The sequence below is a fragment of the Pantherophis guttatus genome, chromosome 6 (genome assembly GCF_059756535.1).
Source record: "Pantherophis guttatus breed Tessera chromosome 6, ASM5975653v1, whole genome shotgun sequence".
NCBI lineage: Eukaryota > Metazoa > Chordata > Lepidosauria > Squamata > Colubridae > Pantherophis > Pantherophis guttatus.
In genome coordinates this window covers 36,529,107-36,554,353 of record NC_142068.1, presented here as the reverse complement: position 1 = coordinate 36,554,353, position 25,247 = coordinate 36,529,107, and the positions used below count along the sequence as shown (strand labels likewise).

General features: G+C 34.3%; 1 protein-coding gene across 5 annotated transcripts in view; it reads right to left on the bottom strand.

Moving 5' to 3' along the window:
• Positions 1-698: 698 nt before the first annotated feature.
• Positions 699-25,247, bottom strand: part of NMNAT3 (nicotinamide nucleotide adenylyltransferase 3) — a 37,893-nt gene continuing 13,344 nt past the window's right edge. For all 5 annotated transcript variants that reach the window (XM_087872689.1, XM_087872686.1, XM_087872690.1 and 2 more), the window contains 4 exons: positions 19,982-20,124; positions 12,210-12,393; positions 8,842-8,951; positions 699-3,166 (listed from right to left, as the gene is read on the bottom strand). In XM_087872689.1, the coding sequence (XP_087728815.1) occupies positions 2,826-3,166; positions 8,842-8,951; positions 12,210-12,393; positions 19,982-20,090 (744 nt within the window). In that variant the 5' untranslated portion in view covers positions 20,091-20,124 and the 3' untranslated portion in view covers positions 699-2,825. The remainder of the gene's footprint in view (positions 3,167-8,841; positions 8,952-12,209; positions 12,394-19,981; positions 20,125-25,247) is intronic.

The following is a 25,247-nucleotide window of genomic DNA, read 5'->3' as shown; positions in this document are numbered from 1 at the left end:
GGAAAAAAGCAATAAAAAGTATGTTTGCTGCTTGAAAAGAAATGCCAGTTCCTGCTTACTTAAGACAATGTTTGTGCTGCTACCAGTCAGAATCAAGGAAGAGACAAATTTCTCCATAGCTTGTTGACTCCACCATTGAAAGGGAATATGCCAGTGGTGAAATCCAATTTTTTTTTTACTACTGGTTCTGTGGGCACCGTGTAACTTGGTGGGCATGGCAGGGGTAGGATATTGCAAAATCTCCATTCCCACCCCACTCTGGGGCCAACCAGAGGTGTTATTTGCCGGTTCTCCGAACTACTTAAAATTTCCACTACCGGTTCTCCAAACTGCTCAAAATTTCCACTACCGGTTCTCCAGAACCTGTCAGAACCTGCTGGATTTCACCCCTGGAATATGCTCTTCAGCTAATCAACTTTTTTGATTGGTTCTAATGAGCCCATTTTTCACTCTTAAAGCATATACTCAAGTTTCAGGCAACATTTTGCTTGATCAGTTTCCTGAAGACCTATAAGATAGAGCAGCTTGTTATATTTTTCGCTTAGACTGTATTAAAAAATAAGCATGAATGTCTTCTGAACTTTGAATTCATGGTTAAAATACTTACATATTTGAAAATGAATTAATTTTCTTTGAATTTATTTGAAGGACTAGTGAAATCCCCGTAGATAATACGAAGTAATTAACCAAAAACTATGTAGCTTTTTTTCTTTAATGTTTAGAAAATGTGAATGATGCAGTGGCATAAATGTAATCAGGTAAGCCTTACAAATCCAGTGTTGACAAGCAGAATTGTTTCTTCTACTGTAACATGACAGTGGCTGACAATTTAATACTAAAATAGATCCATTAAGTACATTATGGCACTTGGTATAATGAAAGGTTTAGAGAAATAATTCAAGACATATAAAAAAATTCACACTGAAATGTTAACTAAAAACACTGAAACAGAACAAAACAAAGTAAAATACTTTTCATACTAACAAATTCCTAAATAACTTTACATTTCAATTAGGTCAAGGCTTCATTAAAAATATGATGTTTCCAATGTGTACACATGACTGACTCCAATACTTTCAAGTTTTAGTACCATGAAATCAGATGAAATTAAAATGGCTTTATTTATTCACTTTATTAAAGGAACAGCATCTGTCATGAATCTTGATTGTTTATGTAGAATGGGGAAATCCAGTTTTAAATGCAATCTCTAGAAATGTTCACATTGTTGTATGCAAATTTTGCATTTAGTTGGATTTCTTCCAAATTATTATCTCCAACAGGTCTCTCACACACATACATGCATGAACAAATACACACACACACACTTCTGTCCACAGAAAATAAACCGATTATTGGGAGCTAAAACTGATGGCAGAAAAAGTCCTAGTGGTCCATTGAGTCTGACTTTTGAGTGTTTTGTTTGTTTGTCTGGGTTCACTTTCTTTTTAATATTTTAACTGTTTGTTTTTTATTCTATTTTTAAAATTTTTGTCAAGATGATAAACATGTATTTATCCCAAGCATGTTTAAACTTAGTAACTGATGACTTGATCCACTATCTCTGCTGGAAGTTGTTTCCAAACTTCCCCAGTCTTTCTGTGAAATAATACTTTCTAACATTAGTTCTGAACTTTTTTCTTGTCAGCTTGAGGTTTGATTTAAGTTTGATTTTCACTTAATACAGGTAGTCCTCAACTTACAACAGTTTGTTTAGTGACTGTTCGAAGTTATAACAGTACTGAAAAATGTGATTTAAGAGCATTTTTCACTCATGATCATTGCAGTATTCCCATGGTCATGAGATCAAAATTCAGATGCTTGACAATTCAGTTGCTGTGTCCTGGGGTTATATAATAAACTTTTGTAAACTTCTGACAAGCAATGTTTACGGGGAAGTCAAATTCATTTGACAACCATATTACTAACTTAACAACTGCAGTGATTCACTTGTGGTAACAAAGGTTGTAAAATGGGGCAAAACTTATTTAACAACTGTCTTGCTTATCAACAGAAATTTTGGGCGCAATTTACCATATTTTTCAGAGTATAAGATGCACCTTTTTCCCTCCTAAAAGAGGCTGAAAATTTGGTGCGTCTTATACTCCAAATGTAGCTTTTTCGAAGGTTTTTTTCAGCCCTAATGAGGCACTAGTGATCAACCTTCCCAGCTTTGCCTGTTCCCTTGACTCTCCGTTGTGCTTTAATCAGGCACTAGCGAGTGAAGTGATCTCCAGGCTTTGCTCCGACTCTCGGCTGTTCTTTAGAAGCTTTTTTTCAGCCCTAACTATGTGCTAGTCGAGTGAAGCAATCTTCCCCCGTGCTTTGCCTGCTTTTCTCATTGCTGCTTCCTCTCAGCTGTGCCTTAGAAGCTGTTTTTTATCCCCAAGCAGGGAATTAAAAACCAGCAAACCAATGTGCTGAAGCTGACCAAACTAAGGACCCTAGCCAGATGAAAACCTGGTAGGCAGATTTTTTCCCCCCTATTTTCCTCCCCAAAAACTAAGCTGCGTCTTATACACCGGTGCATCTTATACTCCGCAAAATATGGTTAAGTAGTAAGTTAAGATTACTTGTATTAAATTTTTTTCCTTCTAGAACCTTATTCACACCCTTAATATATTTGAAGGTTTCAATAATGTTTCTCCTTTCCCTTCTATTTTCCAGGCTGTACATATTCTCTTCGTCAAATGTCTGCTAATATGTTTTATTCCTCATACTTTGCAGCTTTTTTGTTGCTCGTCTCTGGTCTCACTCAATCTTATCAAAAGATAACTAAGCAGCATGAACACTTTTAAAGGGCTACACCAAATTTTCTTTAATTTATTTCATTCAATCTTTTCCATATATATATTGTGTTGCTTAATGTAAGAAATAACAGAGTCTGGCAACAAGTATTTCACACTTTGTCCTTTGCGCAAGGCACACCTTATGCTCGTTGCACTGATTTCATTTAGAACCCACTCTTTTACTAAATGGATGTTATGCTGGTAGTTATTTAAAAACTCTAAGTTAGTGATGTCCTGGGAAGGATCATGGCCAGCACGACTAACACAGACCAATCCAAACCTTTCCACTATTTCTATAATATGTTCTGTTTTCCAGAGGTTAGGTGTTTGAAATGTCTTCAAAACATCAGCTCCGCAAAGAAGTTTTAGCTCTGGAACAACTGCAAGAATGATGAGAGTATATTGTGAGAAATATTATTTTTATTGTCTGTTTTCTTTGATGACACACAGTTTTTGCTTAAGAATAAATATTAAAACTTTTACCAATCTTTCTACTCTCCAAAAAGCAGATGGCTACAAAGACCTTCTTAATTTTGCCTATTTCAAGTTTCAAGTGAGAATTTTATACCTCCAAACCTCTTTTCCTCACATAAAATGTGCATTCTCAATGGATCTTCATCAGTGCTGGTCAAATAATATACATGAAGAACAATCTAATGACATTTCCCATTTTATTTATTGGACACAATTTTACATATCTACAGAATTACTTAGTAGCTGAATAGCTACTTTAATTAGTAGAGGTAATTTAATTAGAGGGTATTCACTAATGAAGCAGGTGCATATCATTACATTGACACTCTGCCTTCTCCAAGTAGGCCTTAGATGCATATCAGTAGGTCATTTCACAAATAATCAAGGACATGAAGTTAGGAAAAGGTACTAAAGTGCATTGCTTTTCCTACATCCAACTTTCCACATACCCATCCCAAGTTAAGGTTTAGGAGCAGCAACCAAATCTTAGTTGTATTACACCTTGTATTCTAATGTTTGCCTTTTCTAAAATAGTAGCTTAAATTATCCTTTTCATGAATTCTTTACATAACTTATTCTGCTCATTGTATCTTCCATCTCAGGTACTTTAACCTTTATATGCTCTTCCTTTCACTTTCTAATATTTCCTCAAGTTCCTTAACACTAATCTGTTACTAATTAGAAAGGTGTTTCTGTGAGGTTGTTCTCTGCCTCCTTTTTATAATGGTTCTTTAGTACCCTGATGGCTCTCATACTTGAATTGAGCTATCCAAACATCTAGGCAATTTCTATCCCTTCTCATAAAATGTTGGTGCCTTTATTCCTCACAGCTGCATTAATGTTCTTTCTTTATATCTTTCAGTTGGGAGGAAAATATGCTGATATAAAATGTACTGCTCCTACAGGAGTACCTTGACCAGGCCTTAGCAATATGGCAGTGCTGCTGCTTTCACATAGTTTATTGTGTGTGAGGGGAGGATGGTTCAAGGCAGCAAGGAGGAGGGTTCAAGGTGGCTCCCTGCTGTTCCATCCCCACCTGGCATTTTTTACTTTTAGGAAAACCAACCAACCGACAGGCAAAGGCTAGCCTCCGGGCTCTTCCTTTCCCTTCTTTCTCTGTTCTTCTTGTATTGTAACAGCCAATCAGCTATTTATCTTTTATTTTTGACAGATCAGTTTTTCGTTCCTGCCTGCCTGCCTGCCATTGGTATACTAGAATTCCCCTTTCTTTTATTGCCATTGGAATATTGATCTTTCAGTCTCCCAGAAACCTGAGAGCTTGTTATTTCTGTGATAAAAATAGTCTATTTTTTGAAAACTGCTGCACTAAAGAGCCCACTAAACCATTGCTTTTTCATCCCAGCATTAGTGTTGAACTTTGGTGTCGCTAGCTTGTCTTGACTTTCCCCAGCCTGGCTTTCTTAACTTTGTTTTCCAGGACTGTCCTGATCTATTTCCACGTTTTCCAGAACTATCTGAAAACATATTTTCAGGGTCACTGATACCCGTAGGAATGACAAGCTATCCTTCTTTTAGCAACTCTATCCAGACCTGTCTCTGGATACATAATATCCACAACTTTTAACAGTCAGATAAGTCACCATGCAGTCTACACACCTTTCATAAAGCAATTGATCAGTGTTTGTAATTATTAAATTGCCCAGAAGCAAAAATTATTCACTTTCTGTGAAATATCATCAGTATGGTGGTATTTGGGTTCATCATCCAAGGAGGGGATCACTTCTATGGAAAAATTCTTATATCAAAATGTCATTCTTTCCTGCAACCCTTTTCTTTAGCACCAATGCACCTATCATCTGAGAATGGACTCACATCCTATACAATCTTGTCTACATACATTTGTTTTTCCAGCTTAGCTACCAAGGCTTCAAGGGGATTAGCTTCTTACTTGACAGCCAAGAGCAAACATCACTGAATACAGCGAGGAGCCTTGGTGGCGCAGCAGATTAAAGCACTGTTAAGTAATACCAGCTGCCTGCAATTACTGCAAGTTCAAATCTCACCAGGCTCAAGGTTGACTCAGCCTTCTATCCTTTCGAGGTAGGTAAAATGAGGACCCGGTTTGTGGGGGCAATAAGCTGACTTTGTATAAAAAAAGAACACCGCTTGGGGGGGGCCCAAAAGCCCTACTAAGCAGGTATATACAAAAGTATGAAGGCTATTGCTTAACGCAGTGTAAGCCACCCTGAGTCTCCGGAAAAGGGCAGCATATAAATCGAACCAAATAAATAAATAAATAAATAAATAAATAAATAAATAAATAAATAAATAAATAAATAAATAAATAAATACAAATCCAGTTTATATGTAATAAAGGCAGGGAGTAATATATTTCACCCTTTTTGCTTGATACAGTTCAGTAAACTGTAAAACAGCCGCTGCAGTACTGGCTTTGTATTTCTCAACAAGTTAGCATATGCTTTGTTTTATTCTTTAGAAATTGTCGTAAATGTTTGTTGTTTTGCTACTCTTTTACAATTTGGAATGTGCAGTCCTAGCTTCTTCACACAGATATTAAATTCATTTTGATGCTCACTTCTGGAGGCAATGAATCAGTATATTCACCCTCTTCCTGTTTGCCCTCCTTACTAAAGTAATGAAAAGTTCTGGTTTTCCTTTCTTTCTCCAATTTCTTTTTGTTTTGTTATAAGAATATAAGAAGGGCTTTGCTGGATCAGACCCTTGGTCCCATCTAATTCTACATTCAGGTTTCAAAGTGGCCAAAGAAGTCCACTAATTCCCCAGCAGATGGCATTCAGGGACCATTAGGCAATCAAGGTTAATAGACATTGATCCCATGACTTTCATGAACTGATCTAACCCTTTTTTGATGCCACCAAGCTAGTAGACAGCACCAGATATCTTGGTAGTAAATTTCAAATTTTAATTACATGTTGTTTCACAAGGGTATTTCCTTTTGTCTGTCCCAATTATTCCAGGATCCAATTTCATTGGTTTTATTTTAGGAAGAGGAAAATAGCTTTTCCTTATCTACTTTATTTGCATTATGCATAATTTTGTATGCCTTAATCACGTTCCCTCTCATTTTGTCAAATGTTGCAACCTTTCCTCATAGGGAAGCTGCTTCTTCATCATTTTAGCTGCCCTCCTCTGAACATTCTATAGCTCTACTATACCATTTTTGAGTTGTAGCAACTAGAGCTGTATCCAATATGCCAAATGTATATGAAATACTGATTTATATAAGGACATTATGATATTGACATTTCTTTTTTTTTCTTTTCACAGTGGATGCCCAAAGCCCAAAAATATTTGGTGAGGGGCTATTAAAGTAGTTAACTTTTTATTTTACTGCTATATCTGCTATACCATTTTATCTGTAGAATGGGATAAAGGTGCTTTATATAAAACGAATATTGAGTTAAGCTCCTGTTTTCTGGAAAGTTATTGCTTAAAATTTTTTGTCTTGCAATAGGTCATTGGTCCACCTAAGCCATAATGCATCATGGCTTCTCTAGAAACCCTTTTCTAATATTCATTGGTTACAACCTTATATATGGAAATGCCAGAATCTAATCCTTCTGAATTCTAAACTTAATTGCATACAGGATGTTTTCACATAACAATATGATTAGAAAGGCTCCTTGGAAATTGCATTCTATATTAGCCTAAGGTACCCACAAGCTATAGATTTTAATTTCAATTGCAATGAATTAATTGGGACTAAACATATTAGTTGGGTTTGGTTTATATTTTGAAAATGAACAGACATCAAATGTATTAATATTATCTCTTTTTTAAAAAAGAAGAAAAAATCCAAAACCAGCAAGAGGAGATTAGGAGGCATCATAGGCATAAATCAGGATATGTACTAAAGTCTGTATGGCAGATTTTTCCCTGAGTAAACAAAACAAAGAACTTTGAGAGATGACATGAAATGAAGTGATGGAGAAAATATGTATTTCCTGACAGTCACAGAATAAAACGTGTGAGAAAAATAGTTATATCTTTTTAAAAAAAAAAAAAAAATCAAATATTGATATGTAGCCAAAACTGAACAACTAAATGGCTTTTCAAAGAAGGCTGACAAAAGAATCAACTTCAATAGAAAGAAAAGTGAGTATATAATATCCTTCGATTTTTGAGAGCTACTGTTAAATAACAATCTTGCACTTTCACAACTGATAATAGCTTTTGCTGAAGTCAAGTGCCTATAATAATACTCCAGCTCTTGAGCCTTTGTTTTTGTACACTTTTGACTGGCGTTATCAGAATCAATACTGATAGTGCAAAAGTTATTATAACACCCCCTAAGACATTTCCAGAGGACTAGCCAGGTTAGACAATGGAGATATTACCAACAGCACAAAAGAAAGATAGATTTAACATCCAACAAAATCTTTCTAAAAGGTAGAGCTCTTAGACAACCAAGGAAAAAACACATAAATTATTTGGCTGAGTTGAAATTAAAATAGGTATTCCATCCTAAAGAAATAACTGTGCATATAATGCTAAATTAGTGGCCCTAAATAGAAATGCGAAGAACTACAATAGTAATTTGAAGAAAAAGAGGCGTAAAACAATAAGAATCCTTAAAAATGCCTGGATAGGTTTTTTCTTTTTGAAGGCAAACTGCAAATAACTGAAATCTTGTCAAGCTAAATTAAACTAAGAATGTAGAAATAATATTTTCTCAATAGGCTTAGAAATTTGAAGACTGTGTCATATCTAGAAAGGGAAATTTTATAATACCCCAATTCCAACTTTTCCAGTTAGCAAAATGCATTGCTGGGTAGACCTGTGCATAATCCGATCAGTGCTGAAAGATTCCACTGATATTTTTAAAACTGGTTGTGACATGTTTGATACCTATCAATTACTTTACCTGTACCTACAATCTTCAGCTTTTAAAGCAGAGCTACTGAATGTAAACTACTGAATTGGTAAAAGTAAGCATAGACAAATCATATAGACATTTTAAACAAGTTAGGTTTCTCCTACATTTTGAGGTTCGGCTCCTGTTACTTTTTTATTGTCCTTTATTTAATCCTGTAGAACAGCATCATTCTCTTTTACTGAATAGGTTTACTGAATAGGTTTCAGATACTGAAAGATGGAGAGTTTTCCTTAGCCCGATGAATTCAGACCTTCAAGTTTTTTTCAGAAGGAATCAGGTTATTCCCAGAACCTTAACATAAGCTATCTTTTTTTCAAGAAAAATTAAAGAATATCTGAAGTTACACTTTATACTTTGTTCAAAAACTGTCAAAAGATCCATTCTCTGCCTTTGAAGGCATTCTAGGACAGACATTGTGTGTCTTGAACATTAGCTTTGTCACTATCTTGATTTTATTATTCTTTGACAGGTCTCTTACATTGTATTTTCTGTCTCTAGTGCAAAATATAACTCGGTTATTACAATATTTGTTTAGCCTTCAAATTTTGATGCAGTTATAACCTTCTAATTATCGTGCTTAACCTTCAAGTACGATTATAGATTCTTTATCTCCTTTCATTAGTTTTCTATTGTGAACCATGAAGTAGAAGAAAAAGGTGACTGTACATTCTATGACCTACAACACAATTATATTAAACAAACCTGTAACTGATGATCTGATTGATGGGTCAGCTGCTTCTTCTTTGGACCAAGTATTATCTCTACACAGTTTTCTGATATTGTGTGATTTAAGTAGCTCTTTGAAATGATGCCTGTACAAAATAAAGGTGTCGGTATAAGGTAAATTTCTCAGGGATACTTTTTGTGATTATCTTCTATTGGCACTTTCTAAAATTCAATTGGCTTGTTGCCAACTTCAGGTCAGAGTTTAATGACAGGTTGAAGAATTTGCCAGATTAATTTTGTGCATTGCAAGATGTGTGCGAACAGTACTTCAAACTCCTCTTCAATTGGAATATCTATTGGCCATTTGTTATTTATATAATCTCCTAAGTGATAGATGACAAAGAATAGCATTTTGTTGCATCACTTAACAAAATAAATGAAATAATTTTCATATATTACTTAAAAAGCTGCAATGAAATCACCTAAAACAATTAAATAATTGTTAATAAATGCTTATAATTTAAACCAAGTGCCAAATATCTGTCAGCTCAGGTTAAACTTTGTGGGGAATATTGACACTGTACCCAAAAAGTGCAAGAGAGTTTCCCAAATTCTAAGAGTTGCCTTAAATGCCCAGCTTCCCAAAATGCAATGACTAAAAAATGATATTTCTATTCCCATTAATTTTGGGAAGAATGAGGATCTGGAGTGCAATAAGAAAACTATCCCTCTAATGCTTTCAACATTTTGTAACATTACTATGTTTTAATTTATTTAATTTCTAACCCAACTTTCTACCCTAATGATTAATCACATTTTTTTTTACAAAAAATAGAGTATTATAAGGAACATCTTAAAATTAACAGTACTTTAGGTACTAAATTACGTTAATAATTAAAAACCTACAAAAAGAGATGCAGCTGTTTCTTACTGTTTAAAAATATATAGAGAGAATGGAAAACAAATATATGAGGGACTATATTGCACAGTCTGGGAGCTAAATCTTCCACTGAAGACTTTCCAATTGATTTGCCTTAAAATGGAAATAACGAATTACTTGTTAATGGAAGTCCTTTGAGTGATTATCTGTGAATATACAAAGATGGATGATGCATCTGAACAGAGCCCATTCATAATATTCTAGAGTTTACAAAATTCTTGGTAGGAACCTCTGCTCTCTCATTCTTACCATAAATGACTAATTGCAACTGACATTAAACATCTTTAATTTCTTCTGACCCTGATTCAGAATAATCAAGGAGGAAGACTGAAGTCACACAAAACCGAAAGAGGGCGGATTCTCAAATAACTGCTCCTGTTCCAATCATGGTCTTGGTGACTAGCTAGCTTATTACCTGGAAGAGTATCTAGTAGTCCTAAGGTGACAAAGAAAGGTCTGGTTTTCCAAATATTGCATTTCATTGAGAATAGAATCCAGCCAATGGTCATACCAATCCTCTTTCCTTGCCCTATTTCCCCCTCAACAACCACGCTGTGGGGTGAATTGGGATGAAAGTGTGTGATTGGCCCAAGGTCACCCAGTCAGTTTTTAATTCCATGAAGAAAGGCTGCAGATGTTATTGTCATAGACATAGAATGAGTGTAACACTGAAGAATTTGAATGAATTTGAAATTGTATAATCGATGATACTAAACATTTGCTAGGCACAGTTTAGAATTAGAACATGAATGTAAAATTTAATCAATATCAATATGTAAAAGACTGAATAGTGGGAATTTCAATCAAAAATAATATTAAAATATTAAATAATATTAAATAATATTAAATTCAATATTAAATTCCCTTTGAATATTACACCCACAATTGGTATAAGATGTTTTATTACTGATATATTATTACTCTTTGCTTTTGCTCCTCTATTCACATTTAATACATATGGCAAAACATGTTTTGAATACTTTGCATAGCCCTATTACTTAATATTAGTAATATTAACTAATTTTATATCATGAATGGATGAGAAATCTAGTACCACCTGTTCAGAGAAAATACTACACAATTTGAAATTTTAAGAATGTAAAACTTCCTCTCTGGAATAATGGTCAATTAATTTGGGAAAATATGCTTTGATATCTTGAATAACTTCATATTTAAAATGTAAAGTTATGTGCAATTTAATCTTATTTAAAAATCACTTTTGTTATTTCATGGGATTGCACTGCACTTCAAAATTGAGTTCTATACGCATTATTTACTATATTCTCTTAGTGTATTTTGTAGTGTTTAATTTAATTTTTTTTAAATTGATTTTAATTTTGTTAATCAGTGATTTTTATTGTTCAGTTGAGATATTTTTTGGACAGAAATATGGTATGAAATGACTAATACTACTCTATGTTGTAAATGGAATACTAGAATACTTGTATTTAATCTTTATACACTGCCCAGAATCACTTGTGTTAGACTGGCAACCATATCAATCATATCAGCAAGTTAAATGGTACATTTGATGTGCTGGTTATGTGCGATTTTCTGGAAATCAAACCATACTATACTGCTTACATTGTTTTTTCCCTTGTTTTATGATATTCTCTACATTTCTTTAAATGTGCCAAAATTGCAGATATCTATTTATCTGAAAAATGAGCCAAATAAGTCCTGAAATAGAAAGTGCTGTAAGGCCCTTCAGTTCAGGAACTTGGTAATTGCTGTCTACATAAGAACTATATAGCATATTAAGGGCTAAATGAAAGGGATTGTTAGATCTGCAAGTCCAGCAGTGGAGGAACTAATAGGAATGGAACAGATGGAAATCAAGCAGGTCGGAACTTTTCAAAGGCCTTGGCCATGTTTTAAGCAACTTTCCTTGTGCTGATAGCAGTATGACAGACGGCAGTGGATTTCCTGCATGAAAATCAAGTCAGTTTTTCCCAAGCAAACATATGTTATGGTAGTAGGAAAAAAATAACAAGGATTGCAAGCCAAGTAACTAGAAAAATTCTTGTTATCAGAGTATAAATTATATATAATTGACCTACATAGTTTATTATAGAAATTTAAAAAGAAAAATTCTGAGAATATACAGAATCCTGCATTTTCAGTAATCAAATGAATTCCAAAACAATGTTCTATTTTGGGACCTAGATATGATAACAACACAGTACTATACCTAGGCTTTTTTATATGTCAAGGGAAATGTTCTTATAATCAGCCCTGAAAAGAATTAAGAATTTTTTTAAAAAGGAAAAGTAAATGTCTGAGAGAAGGAGGAAGGTATTGTTAAAAGTTATTAGTCTACCTTATTCTTATCTTCTATATATATGAAAGGACTCTACTTACAACTGTTTTAATCTAAGCAAAAAAAAAGGTTGCTACCTTCCTTGCTTGTGGATTATATCTTTTACTAAAATATTTGATTAAATTATACTATCAATATTATTACCTTAGTACTATGAGAGTTTCAGTCCACTGACTTTGCTCACTCTCCCAAGGATCCACCCTGATCCAGTCGGATGTTTCAACTGCAAGCCGAACCATTGCGATTCGATGCTTTGCTGCTACCAATCCTTGCTTCCCATAGTTGTCACTAACTGGTGAAATTATACCTTCTATCACATGGTACTTACCTAGATAGAGAAAAAAAATATAAACAATGTTATACCTTTTCTTGCAATAGTGATGGACTGAGAAATTCTTCACTATGTGAACAATAAAAATGATTGTTCTTTCTTTTATGCAATTAAACTATTGAAAGCTCTATTTTTGAAGCATTAGTGGTAAGTTATTTATTTAAAATATTTATAGCCACACATCTGGGCAGCTCCCAAGCAACAGTTATAACAGCATCATTGTAATATATATTGCAATAGGTCATTGGTCCACAGACAGACGGACAGATAGATGTGTGTGTGTGTGTGTGTGTGTGTGTGAGAGAGAGAGAGAGAGAGAGAGAGAGAGAGAGAGAGAGAGAGAGAGAGAGAGAGAGAGAGAGAGAAATAGTAAAAATCTGGCACCTTAATAAACTTTAACCACAGTCCACCACAAAAACACTCTTATCCAACAAGTGTTTAGGGGAAAAGCCAGGTCTTAAGTGATCTTTGGAAAGCTCTCGAAAGTGATCTTTGGTAGGGGCATGCCAAACCTTAGGAAGAAGGGTGTTCCATTGGGCATGGGCTGCCCTGGAAAAGGCATGATCCTCAGTTCCCCAAATAAGGCAATATTTAAGGGACGAGACTAGGAGCGTACCCACCCTATCTAATCAGTTAGGACAGGAAGATATCTTTAGGGAGAAGGATCCTGCAGATAATCTGGCCCTGTGACTTTACTAAACAGAAGAGCAGATAATCATAAAGGACTCTGCAAATGCAAACATTTTTCATTTATAATGTATATAGGATTAGAATAATTGAAGATTGGGTTAATGATTAATGTACCAGAACTATATGTACTAGAACTATAAGAACAACTTCAACATAACCTAGCTAATGTATGCTTTTATCTGATAACTATTTGCTTTTTGGAATAATGCATTCTAGTTAAAATCTTGTACTTCTAAAGTAACAGTGCCATGTGTTTTAAAATGTTTTCTGCAAATCTTCATAACAGTGTTAGCCAGTGAAAAAAGTAATTATCACAGATTTTAGACCATGTGTGAATAACTGCAGGTGACTAATTTAATTAATATCATGTGCTACCATCTCTCTATATGAGTGACAATGTTAATTAAAAGGTAAAGTCAAGAATCTCCAAGAATGTTCTGAAATATAATTAATTAATGTCTACTTCAAGGCAGATGATAAAGTTCATAACTCAGATGAATAAAAGTCACTGTGGTGTTTAATAACACTTTTTTCTTATAAATTATAAGCAAAATAAAGAGAAAAACAAAAGTCCCTGAAATACTATTCTTGTTTCCCCCAATTGAGCTGAAGTTACATTTTAAGTTAGATAAATCTAAGACATAAAATCAATATTAGACTTAAACCCACTTTTTTCCCATGACTTAAAACAGCAGATCCTTCTATCAATGTTTCTACAATGTGATATTGTAGAGATGTGAGAGTGATTTCCCCAAACTTATTATAGAGTTATTTTTAGAATACCATACATTTGTAGAAAGAACAATGCCTCTTTGAATCATTAAAGTATCTGCAGCTTTTGAGATGTTCACATATCAACTTGGAAAGCTGTTCTTGTCTGTCTCACTTTGCTTCTCCTTTGCTTTTTGTTCCACTTGTCACATTTAACACACATGGCAAAACATGTTTGGATTGCTTTGCATAGTCCTATTACTTAACATTAGTCTATCCAACTTGGTACAATGAATGGATGAGAAATCTACAACCCCCCATTAAGAAAAATATTTTTCAGAGAAAATACTATGCAACTTGAGGCAAACCTATTACTGAACTTATTTACTTATATATTTACTGAACTTATTTACTTATATATTTATATACTATCTTTCCATCAAGTAATTGAAGTTATACTTTGTTTTAAAATAAAGTAATCTTCATTTAATGACCCACTCATTCAGTGACCATTGGGTCATTGAACAAGTAACTGAATCTTGTATATGCACATACAAATTCAATGGGTAAACTGGCAAGAAGTTGAAAGTCACATGAGGTCCTTGCTTAATGACTCATTTGATGTTCACTTAATAATGGCAAGCGTGATTGCCGTGTCATTAAGCAGCTCAGTCACATGGTATTTGAACTTATGAATGTGTTGCTTAACAACCAAGTTCTTGGTTCCAATTATCATTGTTAGTTGAGGACTACCTGTACTGAAATTTTAGAACATACTTCTTCTCATCTTAATTAAAATTCTATTCAGGAATGCATGGCACCAGCTCAGTAGCCTGTTCTATTTTGCTATCTTCCATTTGGACACAGAGTTCCTAAATTAACAATAAAAAGGGGGGTGGGGAGGCTATCCAGCAGTTTTCCAAAGGGCTGGTATTCCTTGTGTATTGATAGTATGGGCTTCTTGAACTGTTTAATTTATGGCTGCATTGGCACCAATAGAGGAACGTAGCAAAGAAAAATAAACTATTTATTTAACTATTGTTAAATAAACTATTGTGGTTCCTGGGTCAAACCAAATAAAGTAATGGGACAAAAGTTGCAATAGTAATAGGAGATAATTAAGCAGCTAGTACAAACATAACCAGGAGTTTTGCATGAAAGACCAAGAAGGATTTACAACATGAAGGAATGGGCAATACAAATTTCATTTCAAGAGTCTCACTGAGTTCAGTCAAAGATAATACTTGAGAAAGTGAGTCCCAGTCTGCAGCATAAATGTATATTTGATTTATTTGCCACTCATCTTGTGAAGCAATTTGTGGTAGCTAAGCAATAAAAAAAACCCACTGTATAATAACAAAAAACAAAATGATAAAAGCACATGAAAACAAAAACAAAGGAAACAATGGCATTTAAAGGTAAACCCATCAGAACAAAATTACATAGCTCATCAGTTCAACACCTTCAAAATCCCCATGGCATTTCTCCTGGTGAAATAGTGTTTCAAAAAGTATATGTTACAACAGAGAAGATACGCTTCCTGAGTCCCACTAGATGACACTCTGCCAGCAACAGGCAGATCTAATGGTATTGTTAGAAACAATTGGAGTGATGCGGTCCCTCAAATATCCTAGCTCATTTTTGAATGGTTTTACTGGTGACAACCAGCATTTGAATTGCACCTTAAAAACTATTGTGAACCAATGCTGCTAATATAACAAAAGTGTAATATGGATATATTGAGTAATGCCCGTAATTTCTCACACTATTGCATTTCATACTAGTTGCATGTTCTGGATGTTCTTCAAAGGCAATCCTATGTATAGCACATAGCAATAACCTACTCATAAGCATGAGTGTCTGTGTGCAGTGCGTCTCAATACAGGAAGGGGTGAAATTGGTGTACTACCCTGTTTCCCCCAAAATAAGACATCCCCTGATAATAAGTCCAATTGGGCTTTTGAGCGCATGGCAATAAGGCCAAGCACTTATTTCAGGGTTCAAAAAAATATAAGACAGGGTCTTATTTTTGGGAAAACACGGTATACATTGGAGTACTATATAAAGTTTTCAAAAGGCCTTGAACAACTGTTGAAAATCCAGGATTTCCCAAGTTTGCATGTCAGTTTTATCCGAAGTAGTGTTATCTCTTCAGAACTAAAGATAGAAAATGATTGGATCTAGAAGTCCTAAAACTTAAAGCTGCTCAGTTTGCTAGGGTTGATCTGAGCTCAATTATTCTCTATACACACATCACAGTCTTCACACACTGAGACAGGACCTTCAAAACATTACGTAGTTAGCTAAAGACAGACAAGTATAGCTGGATGTATATGTGTATAACACACATATTTCTCTTAAAATGAGAAGGTTGGAGGTAAAGTGAAAATATTCCAGAAGTTGGGATCTAGTGTTGGTTTTTTGAGGAAGGGGTACACAATAAAACAAAGAAGCATACTATTGGAGCTTTAGATGCAATTTCTGGAGAGGACCTTCCATTATTAAACAGTTTTGTTTTGTTTTTTTAAAAAGCTAAACCAAGTATAAACACAACATAAAGGGTATTAAATTTATGTTTACAGAAGGCTCTGCATTTCAGAAGTTTGAAAATGATACTGTTGCAAGACTAAAGAGATGATGCTAAAATGAAGCTCTAATCTTTTCTTTAGATCACATGATAATATCTTAACCATGCAGTATTTAATTTTTCCAAGTTTCTGGAAAATTATTATTACAGAAAAAATTACAGAAAAAATAAAAAATAAACTCCTGCCAGCAATTGCTGTGACATTAATAAATTCTAACACCAACCTGGCATCTGTGATCAGGCAGTTTCTCCACATAGCTTTTGGTTTAAATAGAATGTAATACTATTCTCAACAGAATCATTGAGAAAATGAGGAAGAGAATAGTAGCACATAGACTATTTCATTCCTGTTACCTAAAATCTCAAAAGATGTTCAGCATCTGTTTGAGGATTAAAGGGCAATCTCTCACATGGTTGTTATCAGAACTACATCTTGCTGCTAAAAAGCTTTTTTATGTCTATCTACTGACAACATGTGCCATCCTTTTGATTATAATACAAACATGTAACAAAAAGAAAGAAAAAAAAAGATAAAAATCTAAATGTTTCTTTCTTTTTTCTTTTTTATTTGATTTATATGCCGCCCTTCTCCGGAGACTCAGGGTGGCTTACAATGCGTTACGCAATAGCCTTCATACTTTTGTATATTTATACAAAGTCAGTTTATTGCCCCCACAAACTGGGTCCTCAATTTACCTCCCTTAGAAAGAATGGAAAGCTGAGTCAACCTTGAGCCTGATGAGATTCGAATTTACATAATTGCAGACAGCTGGTGTTAATCACAATGCTATCAGTCTGCTGAGCCACCAGGCCCTCTTCTTGGAGTTCCATTGGTAGCAATATTTTCTATTATCATCAAATGTTGGTGATTTTAGTATTCTAAATAAGGTCTGCAATATTGTGTCCATATGTCTGTGTCTATGTATCTGTCTGAGTTAGGTGGATTTTACATTGCTAATCACAAATGTTAATATATCTACAAGAGCTCATATAAATATATGATATTTCAGGATATGTCCAGCAGTAGCTAAATCCATTCCTGTATCTCTATATTAGGCATTGTAAGATTCTTCTTTTTTTAAAAAAGTTTTTTATTATAATTCAAGTTAAAAAAAACAATGGACATGGTTTAACGTCTCTGGTTTTCACCATTATCATCAAATTTAAGCTAATACACAATATACTTCTTTATCTTTGTACAAATTTACATTACTTCTTGCATGTCAAGTATATAAATTAATTCCTCCTAAACAGCTACATCTATACTCAATATAATCATATCTTATTGTAAGATTATTCTTAATTAACTGCATTAGTTATTAAGATACTGATGTAGTAATGAATTACATAGATGCATATCTTTGAAATTAAAAAAAAATCTTCAATGTGAACAAGAATCTGATAAATATTACATTGCAAATGCTGCCTCTAAAACTGAATTTAATTTGAACTATATAATATTAAAGAAAAACTAACAGCAAATAGTCAAGAGTTTAACTTGATAAAATTTTATTTTGAAGTATTATGTGTTGTGGCATATTTGTGTAATCCTTTATTCCTTCCATAAGAGTGAGGATATTGAAGGAAAGGATTTTATTTTTAAACAGAATATTGCCAGTTCCAAAACTTTCAGCTTCAACATGTCTTGGAAGAGCTACATCCATACATTTAGTATCCATCTCAGTTGGTGAGCAACTTTTTAGTTTTGTATTTTCTCCCCAAATGCATTCTACATTCTTCCCATGATTTCATTCTACAGAGAAAGATTTCATTAAAGGTAAAACATATAGATCATTTTTCACATCTTTAAATCATAGCAAGTGGTGCAAGATAATAATGTACAGAGGAACACATGAGTGGAGAGTGTTAGCAGTAAGAGATTGCCAAAAGATATTTAGCACCATCAGCCAGGACTAAAAGTCATTTATAGAACAATAAATTGAATCACGCAAAAAAAAAAAAATAAAAAAAAAATCCTAAGCAAGCATGATAAGGCATGGAAAATAAATAAGGTTGCACATTAATAATAAAATTCAATAGGATGTATTATTCACTAATATACAGACCTATCCATTTTATTTAAGAAATTATTTCACAAAATTTGGCCATTAGTATGCATAAAACAGAATGTGCCTGAGTTTTTGTTCTTTAACAGAAATTAGAGATAATCAAAGAAATACTGTGTTAAATAGTGATGAAACAAATCCTTCTTTCTATCCCCTAAAAGTAAATAAAATTCAAAGGAAACTCTAAGAGACAATATACATGAACTTTACGACTACAAGCCCTTGTTTTTGCAGAATGAAAGATCCAATAAACCTCAAAACAAGCTCATTTCCATCCTGTTCTGCTCCAGCTCAGTAGAATCTCATCTACTCGGTTCTGGGCTTTTTTCTTTTCTAACACCTAGCAGTGAGAGCTTGCTAGGTGTTAGAAACGAAAAAAGCCCAGAACCGAGTAGATGAGATTCTACTGAGCTGGAGCTACAAAAAAACCTTGGCTACGTAGGGAAAACCTGGCTAGAAGAAAAACATATATATATATATGTAGGTCTTTGGTTATTCGGGTCTTCTCCCACGTAAAATTGGAAGTGTCTCATTCGTCATCTTCAGGCTGGTGTTCTCGGCTTCGTACTTCCAGGAGCAATGTGAGATCGCAGCTGTCTCTTCCTTTTAACTGCTAGTGGGGGTGTGAGCTGATTGGATGGGAACTTGGCTGTGTTCTGATTGGGTGGAGGTGTGTTCTGATTGGTTAGGGGCTTGGCTGTGCTCTGATTGGCTGGGGGTGTGTTCTGTTTGGGTGGGGGCTTGGTTGTACTCAGCTTAGTCTGAGTTGCAGGGGGATTTGAATCAAATTCTAGATTGCCCATCATTGACTGCTATTGCTTATAAACTATTTCCTGATGCTTTCCAAGCATTCATGTCTTACAGTCCATTTATTAGTGATATTGAGACTGAATGAACCTGGTCATCCATATCTTAGATCATTGCTAGTGCTTGAGTGAACATGACCCAGTCAACTACCTGGATCATTAGCTACTTGGATCATTACGGCTGAACACAGAAGCAGCTAAAACACGGTTTTTCCTCTTCTGTAATTTCTATTTTGAAGAAACAGTTCAAAGTCATAATGAATACATAAAGGTTTTTTTCCCCTGATTTCTCTTCATAGTTAAAATTGCAGACGATATCACTTCTTTAGCTTAAGTGATAAAATTAGCATACAGATGTGACATTGCAGTTTAAGTGTTTCATGACACCTCGAAAAGAGAACGAGAGAAAATCTGGGAGAGGAGTTAAGACCCCTTTCATCACAAGTTAGTCTGCAATTATTCTATTGAACCATTGGTGAAACTTAATTATACTGACGGGGAACAATTTTATATTTCCTTATCGTCAGTTTTATTTCAAGAAGGAGTAAATGTGTAAACTTTCAATTTAGATGCTGTGAAATAGTTGGTCTAAGTCTTGAACTTTTAATTAACAGAAATTAAAATGTGTTGAAACAATGTGGAATGTTGCCCCATTTTTGGAGATACAAATGATTCCTTATTGCAAAACAGCTCACTCAGTTTTTGGAGACATTAAATAAACTAACCTGTTTGATGAAGGTGATCTCTTGCTAGTTCAAATAAACGCATGTGCATATTTGTTATGGGATTAAAGGAACCACAGGCAAGAAGAATGAGGGGTGTCAGATGTTTCATTGAGCCAAGTAATCTTCAATAGCACACCATTCATCTGAAAGGAGAAAATAACAATTGTAATAATTCATCCAGTTTTTCAATTATTTCCGAAAATAATAAGTAATCACCTCACTTCCAGGGAAAGAAGATTCCATAAGGCTGGCACCATGGCAGAAGAAACCCTCTCCCCTCCTAGGACCTGCCAAGTATAATTTCCTAACAGACAAGATCCAGTTATCAACACCTTGATATCAAAATTATTCAGATTCAACAGGTCAATTTTAACAGGTTCAGAGAAGGACAACAAGGATGGACAAATGAAACAACCAGGCGTGTTTAGGATTAAGAAGAAAATATAGATGTGTTAGATGTAATTGCCGTTCTTCAAACACCTAGAAAGATGTCACACAGAAGAAAGACAAGACCTCTTCCTTGTTTTTCTACAGTGCAGGACAGATAATTATGAAGTTAAGTTATAGGAAGGCAGATTTCAATTAAATGTTAGGGGAAAAAAAATAACAACAGATTCAATAATGGTACAAATGACCCAGAGAGGCAGAGACTTCTTTCACTAAATACATGGAGGTTGGACAGGCACTTTCCCTAGATTTTTTTTTTTTTAAATTTGATTTATATGCCGCCCTTCTCCGGACACTCAGGGCGGCTTACAATGTGTTAAGCAATAGCCTTCATACTTTTGTATATTTATACAAAGTCAGTTTATTGTCCCCATAATCTGGGTCCTCATTTTATCTGCCTTAGAAAGGATGGAAGGCTGTGTCAACCTTGAGCATGGTGAGATTTGAATTTGCAGTAATTGCAGGCAGCAGATGTAAGTGGATGTTAATAACAGTGCTTTAGTCTGCTGAGCCACCAGAGCTCCTTTTTAATTTGTGCACTGAACAGGCAGTTGGATCTTATGGTCTAAATGTATGTGGCCAATTATATGATTCTGCACAGTTGCACAGATAATTGGTACCTCACACAAAATCAGGTCAGCATTCCAGGAACTGTTCCATTCCCCCATAGTTTTCAATCTGCACTTCATTTTTTTTTCCAGCATGCATATCTATCAAATTCAATTAATTCTCCTTGACCTTTTTTGTTCCGTTCCTTTAGGTGTTTTAATTTGAAAGCTATTTTGCATTTCCATAAACTTTTGGGATTTTTTTTTTTTTTAAATCAAGCCTGCTGTTAACTCTTTTCTTAGTAGATGGTGAAGCTTTGACTATCGAAATAGCATATTCTGAACATTGGAAATAGTAGGAACATTGGAAGTAGACCGATACAACCCATTCAGGTTATGTCAGTCTAAATACACAAAAGACTTCCACATAAAATTATGTCAATCTAGTAAGATTGAATAATAGCATAACGAAGAAAAAAGCTGGGGTGGGGAGAGATATTTTTTAAATCTCAGGGAAATCTAATTACTTCTTCTGTAACTAGCTTTAGTTAAAATAGTTAAAATAGAATTTCTTTGTTTAAAGGCAAGGCTGGATTATTTATTTTCCTTTGGAGAATGTTTCCTTAACTGTGCTAAAGAATGAAAAAGAAAAGTGTATCATTTTTTCTCATCTCAAGTCCAGAATGCCAAATTGTTTCTGATGTTCAACAATATTCTCTGTAACTGTTAGTATGGCCTCTGATTCTTCTCAAACAGAAAAGAAAAAAGGAAATGTCCCTAGAATCCTTAGATGAACAAATTATTGGGTGTTTTTCATCTGTCTTCATATTCAAAAAGCAGTTTGCTACTACATGGCTTAGAGGTTGTAATGACAAGCTGCTTATTCTGATATTGGCATCTCTTTATAAGTAATTATTCTACCAACTTCCATCATAAAAATTCTATTAAATTTGGGATCTTTAAATATAAACCAACCTACAGAAAATCTATTGTATTTTAAATAAAGACACTGAAGCAGAACATTAGATCAAAGAAAGAATCACAGCTGTAAGGATTATTGCTTTAAAGAAATATTTTAGAAATATAACCTTTTCTTTGATAGTTACAGAGCACTGATAATGTGCATACAACGACGAAGAAGGTAAAAGAAAGCCTATGGCTAAAAATACTCATTTCTGCTCAGTAAGTATGTCAAATTAAGCATCCACATGGCTCCAGAAATCCTACACTGCAATACCACAAGCTGAGTATACTGTTCACAAATTTCCCAGCGATATTGCTGCTATTCATTTTGCATGATCTTGCATGCTTAAGTATTTAATTTTGGTTAATACTGTGGGCCAAAACAGTTATGGAAGGCATTACATTTCTATCTAAAGAAAAGTTAGGAAAAATCTATACAATATTTACATGTATGTGAAGAAAGCTAGATAAGCCATCTTTATTTCATATTCTTTTAACCTCTGTTTTCATGACTACCTAGAATTAGTTATAAATAATTACTAAAATTTATACAATACAGTAATGAAAGCTGAAAAACTCAGTAAAATTCTTCCTTATTCAGCTCTATTTAGTGAAAATGCATAAGTGAACACTTGTATTTTAAGGTTCATAAAATAACACAGTAAAGATTATGAATTATGTAATTAAACATAAAAACAGGTAATACACATAGCCCAGTATCCAATACGAAAGAGAGTCAGAATACTGCAGAAAGGGAGAGAAATAGTCACAGCTAGTTCTAAGTAGTGTCTGATTTAAGCATCACATTCTTCATACTGAAATGAACTGCAAGCCTACTGATTTGTCTTTGTTTCTCCTTTTATGTCTTCCTTTTGTACTGGTTCTCAGTGATTCTGATTATTTTAACCAGAAAGAAAAGACTTTATTCTTGCTTAAGCAGAAGTTATTGCCAGGAAATTGGGGTGGAGGGAAAAGATGAGGGTAGATACAGCTACTTAACAGATAACACCCACAATTTTGTCTGATCTGATGGGATGGGGTGGGCAGATGTAATTGGGGAGAGGTGGTCCCTGAAATAACATGGCCCCATGCCATACAGGTCAAAACCAGCACTTTGAACTAGACCCTTCTGCAACAATGAACATTATCACAGGTTACAATCATCTATCCCCTGAATTTGAAAAATTGCTCAGAGAGAAATTGTACAAGAGTTGTAATCTCACATGAGCCTCACCTCAAAACCTGTTCAGGGTTTCTTATCTTAATACAGAGATATGTAAATACTACATATTTGGAGACAGTTATTTTCCACGGATTGACTTAGAAACAGCTACACAATCATGTGAGCTGCACTTGGTAGAGGAACTATTGATTCAGAAGAATGAATGGAATAGAACAGGTTTATTACTTAGCAATCCCAGTTGTGTAGATGGCCACAGAAATAATTACTTACAGTGGCTTCTTCAGTGAATGAATGTACTGCATTGTAATGAATAGATGACTAGGAAGAAAGACCAGTAGTATATCAAATACCATAACCCTCTTCCTCAAAAATTATAAAGAATTATACATAAGGGTTTGCTCAGATTTGGAATGATGATTAAGCACATTTATTTGTTTGAAGGTATTTAAAATCTGGACTCTTCTGCATATCTAGTCTTCATTTTATTTGAAATCAAATGCAAATGACATGAACTCTGTTTTTTCTTTTCCCAGCTTACTATTTTTAGATTGCAACCCCAAAATTCCAGTAGAGTCTTTGGTTATATCCTCTCATAGCTAAACTATTCTTACATACAATTAGGGAGTTAAATTGTATATTGGCAAACCCAGGAATTAACTATTTTAGAAATGATACATCAATGTTTTGGCCCAATTTTAATCAAGTTAGAGAATACCTAGTTTTATTTATTTTGATCATTCAGGGATGGAAGTCCATCCTTAGGTTTAGGCCCATTCACATAAGAAGACATTTTCACTGTATTGCTAACTTTTTATTTAAATTTAAAGCACCTTCCTAACATATAAAACCCTCTAAAAGTTAGATAGTTCTTTCTTTGAAAACTTCAACTTCATATTATTCCTGCACAAACAAGGAAAGCTTAAGGTTTTTTGAATTCTTTAACAAATAATAATTGCCATTTTGTGCGACATATTTTTGCTCTTCATGAAACTTTCTATATTCTATAACTGGTTTACTGCTGTTTAATCAACTTGCATTAGATAAACTTGGGTAAACAATACATTGACAGACGTTTTTTTTTTTTTTAAAAAAAACTTTTGTATTGTTATGTAAAGTTAATACCAGGAGACCTTCAAATGGGTTTCTCCCCAAAGATCACACCTAGATACTTGACCAGACTTTAGGTGGTCACCAGGCAGTAATAAGCCAGAAGTTTTGGTCAGGAACCTACATTAAGAAATATTTAATATTTTTCAATACTCCCCCCCCCCATTCTCTCTGCAAAATAAGTTAAATTTCACAGAACTGTTACTCAATGAAAGTCTTACATAGTTTAAGCAATGTAATCATACCAGCTAATTCTGTTTTATTCCCGTTAAATCTGTTCATCTCCCCAGAAAAATATGTAAAACTGGTTAAGCTCACATCAGTCATTTCTAATCATAGTCTATGTATTAAGGGACACTTCCCCATAACACATAAACAGTAAAATTGGAGTCATTTATGTTCAACTTTCATCTTCCACAGTATCACAAGTGCATGGAAGAATATCCAGAAAAAGGAGAATTCTTATAAGCAGGGACGGCATAAATAAGGAGGAAGAAAAATATTCATGTAGCAAGATAATTTCTCTGTGTGGTAAAACCAGGCTTAGAGTCATGTAAACACCGAGAAGCTCCAAGCCTAATCGAAACACTTGAATGTAGGAATATCTGCCTTATAGCTGAAAACATAAAAGAACAGAGGTGTTAAACTGTGAAGAAGGAGGTTATTGGACATTGCTGAATCTGCTTTTGCACAGCATGGCCTATGTGTAGGTGATGGGGCCTACAGCTGAAGAACCAGCAGGACTATGCACAGCCATTGATGAGATCTGCTGAAAGATTAGCTGGAAGAAAGTAAGGCTGCTTTTAGAGAACATCACTAAGAATAGCACAAGAAGGATTCTGAAATCTAAAAAGGAGTTATTTTTGTCTTCTTCCCAGTCTCCCCAGTCAAGATACAAGTCATCCCAGAAATGAAAGTACTAATGCTCTATGATTAAAAGTAAAGGTTCCCTTCACACATATGTGCTAGTCGTTCCTGACTCTGAAGGGCGGTGCTCATCTCCGTTTCAAAGCCGAAG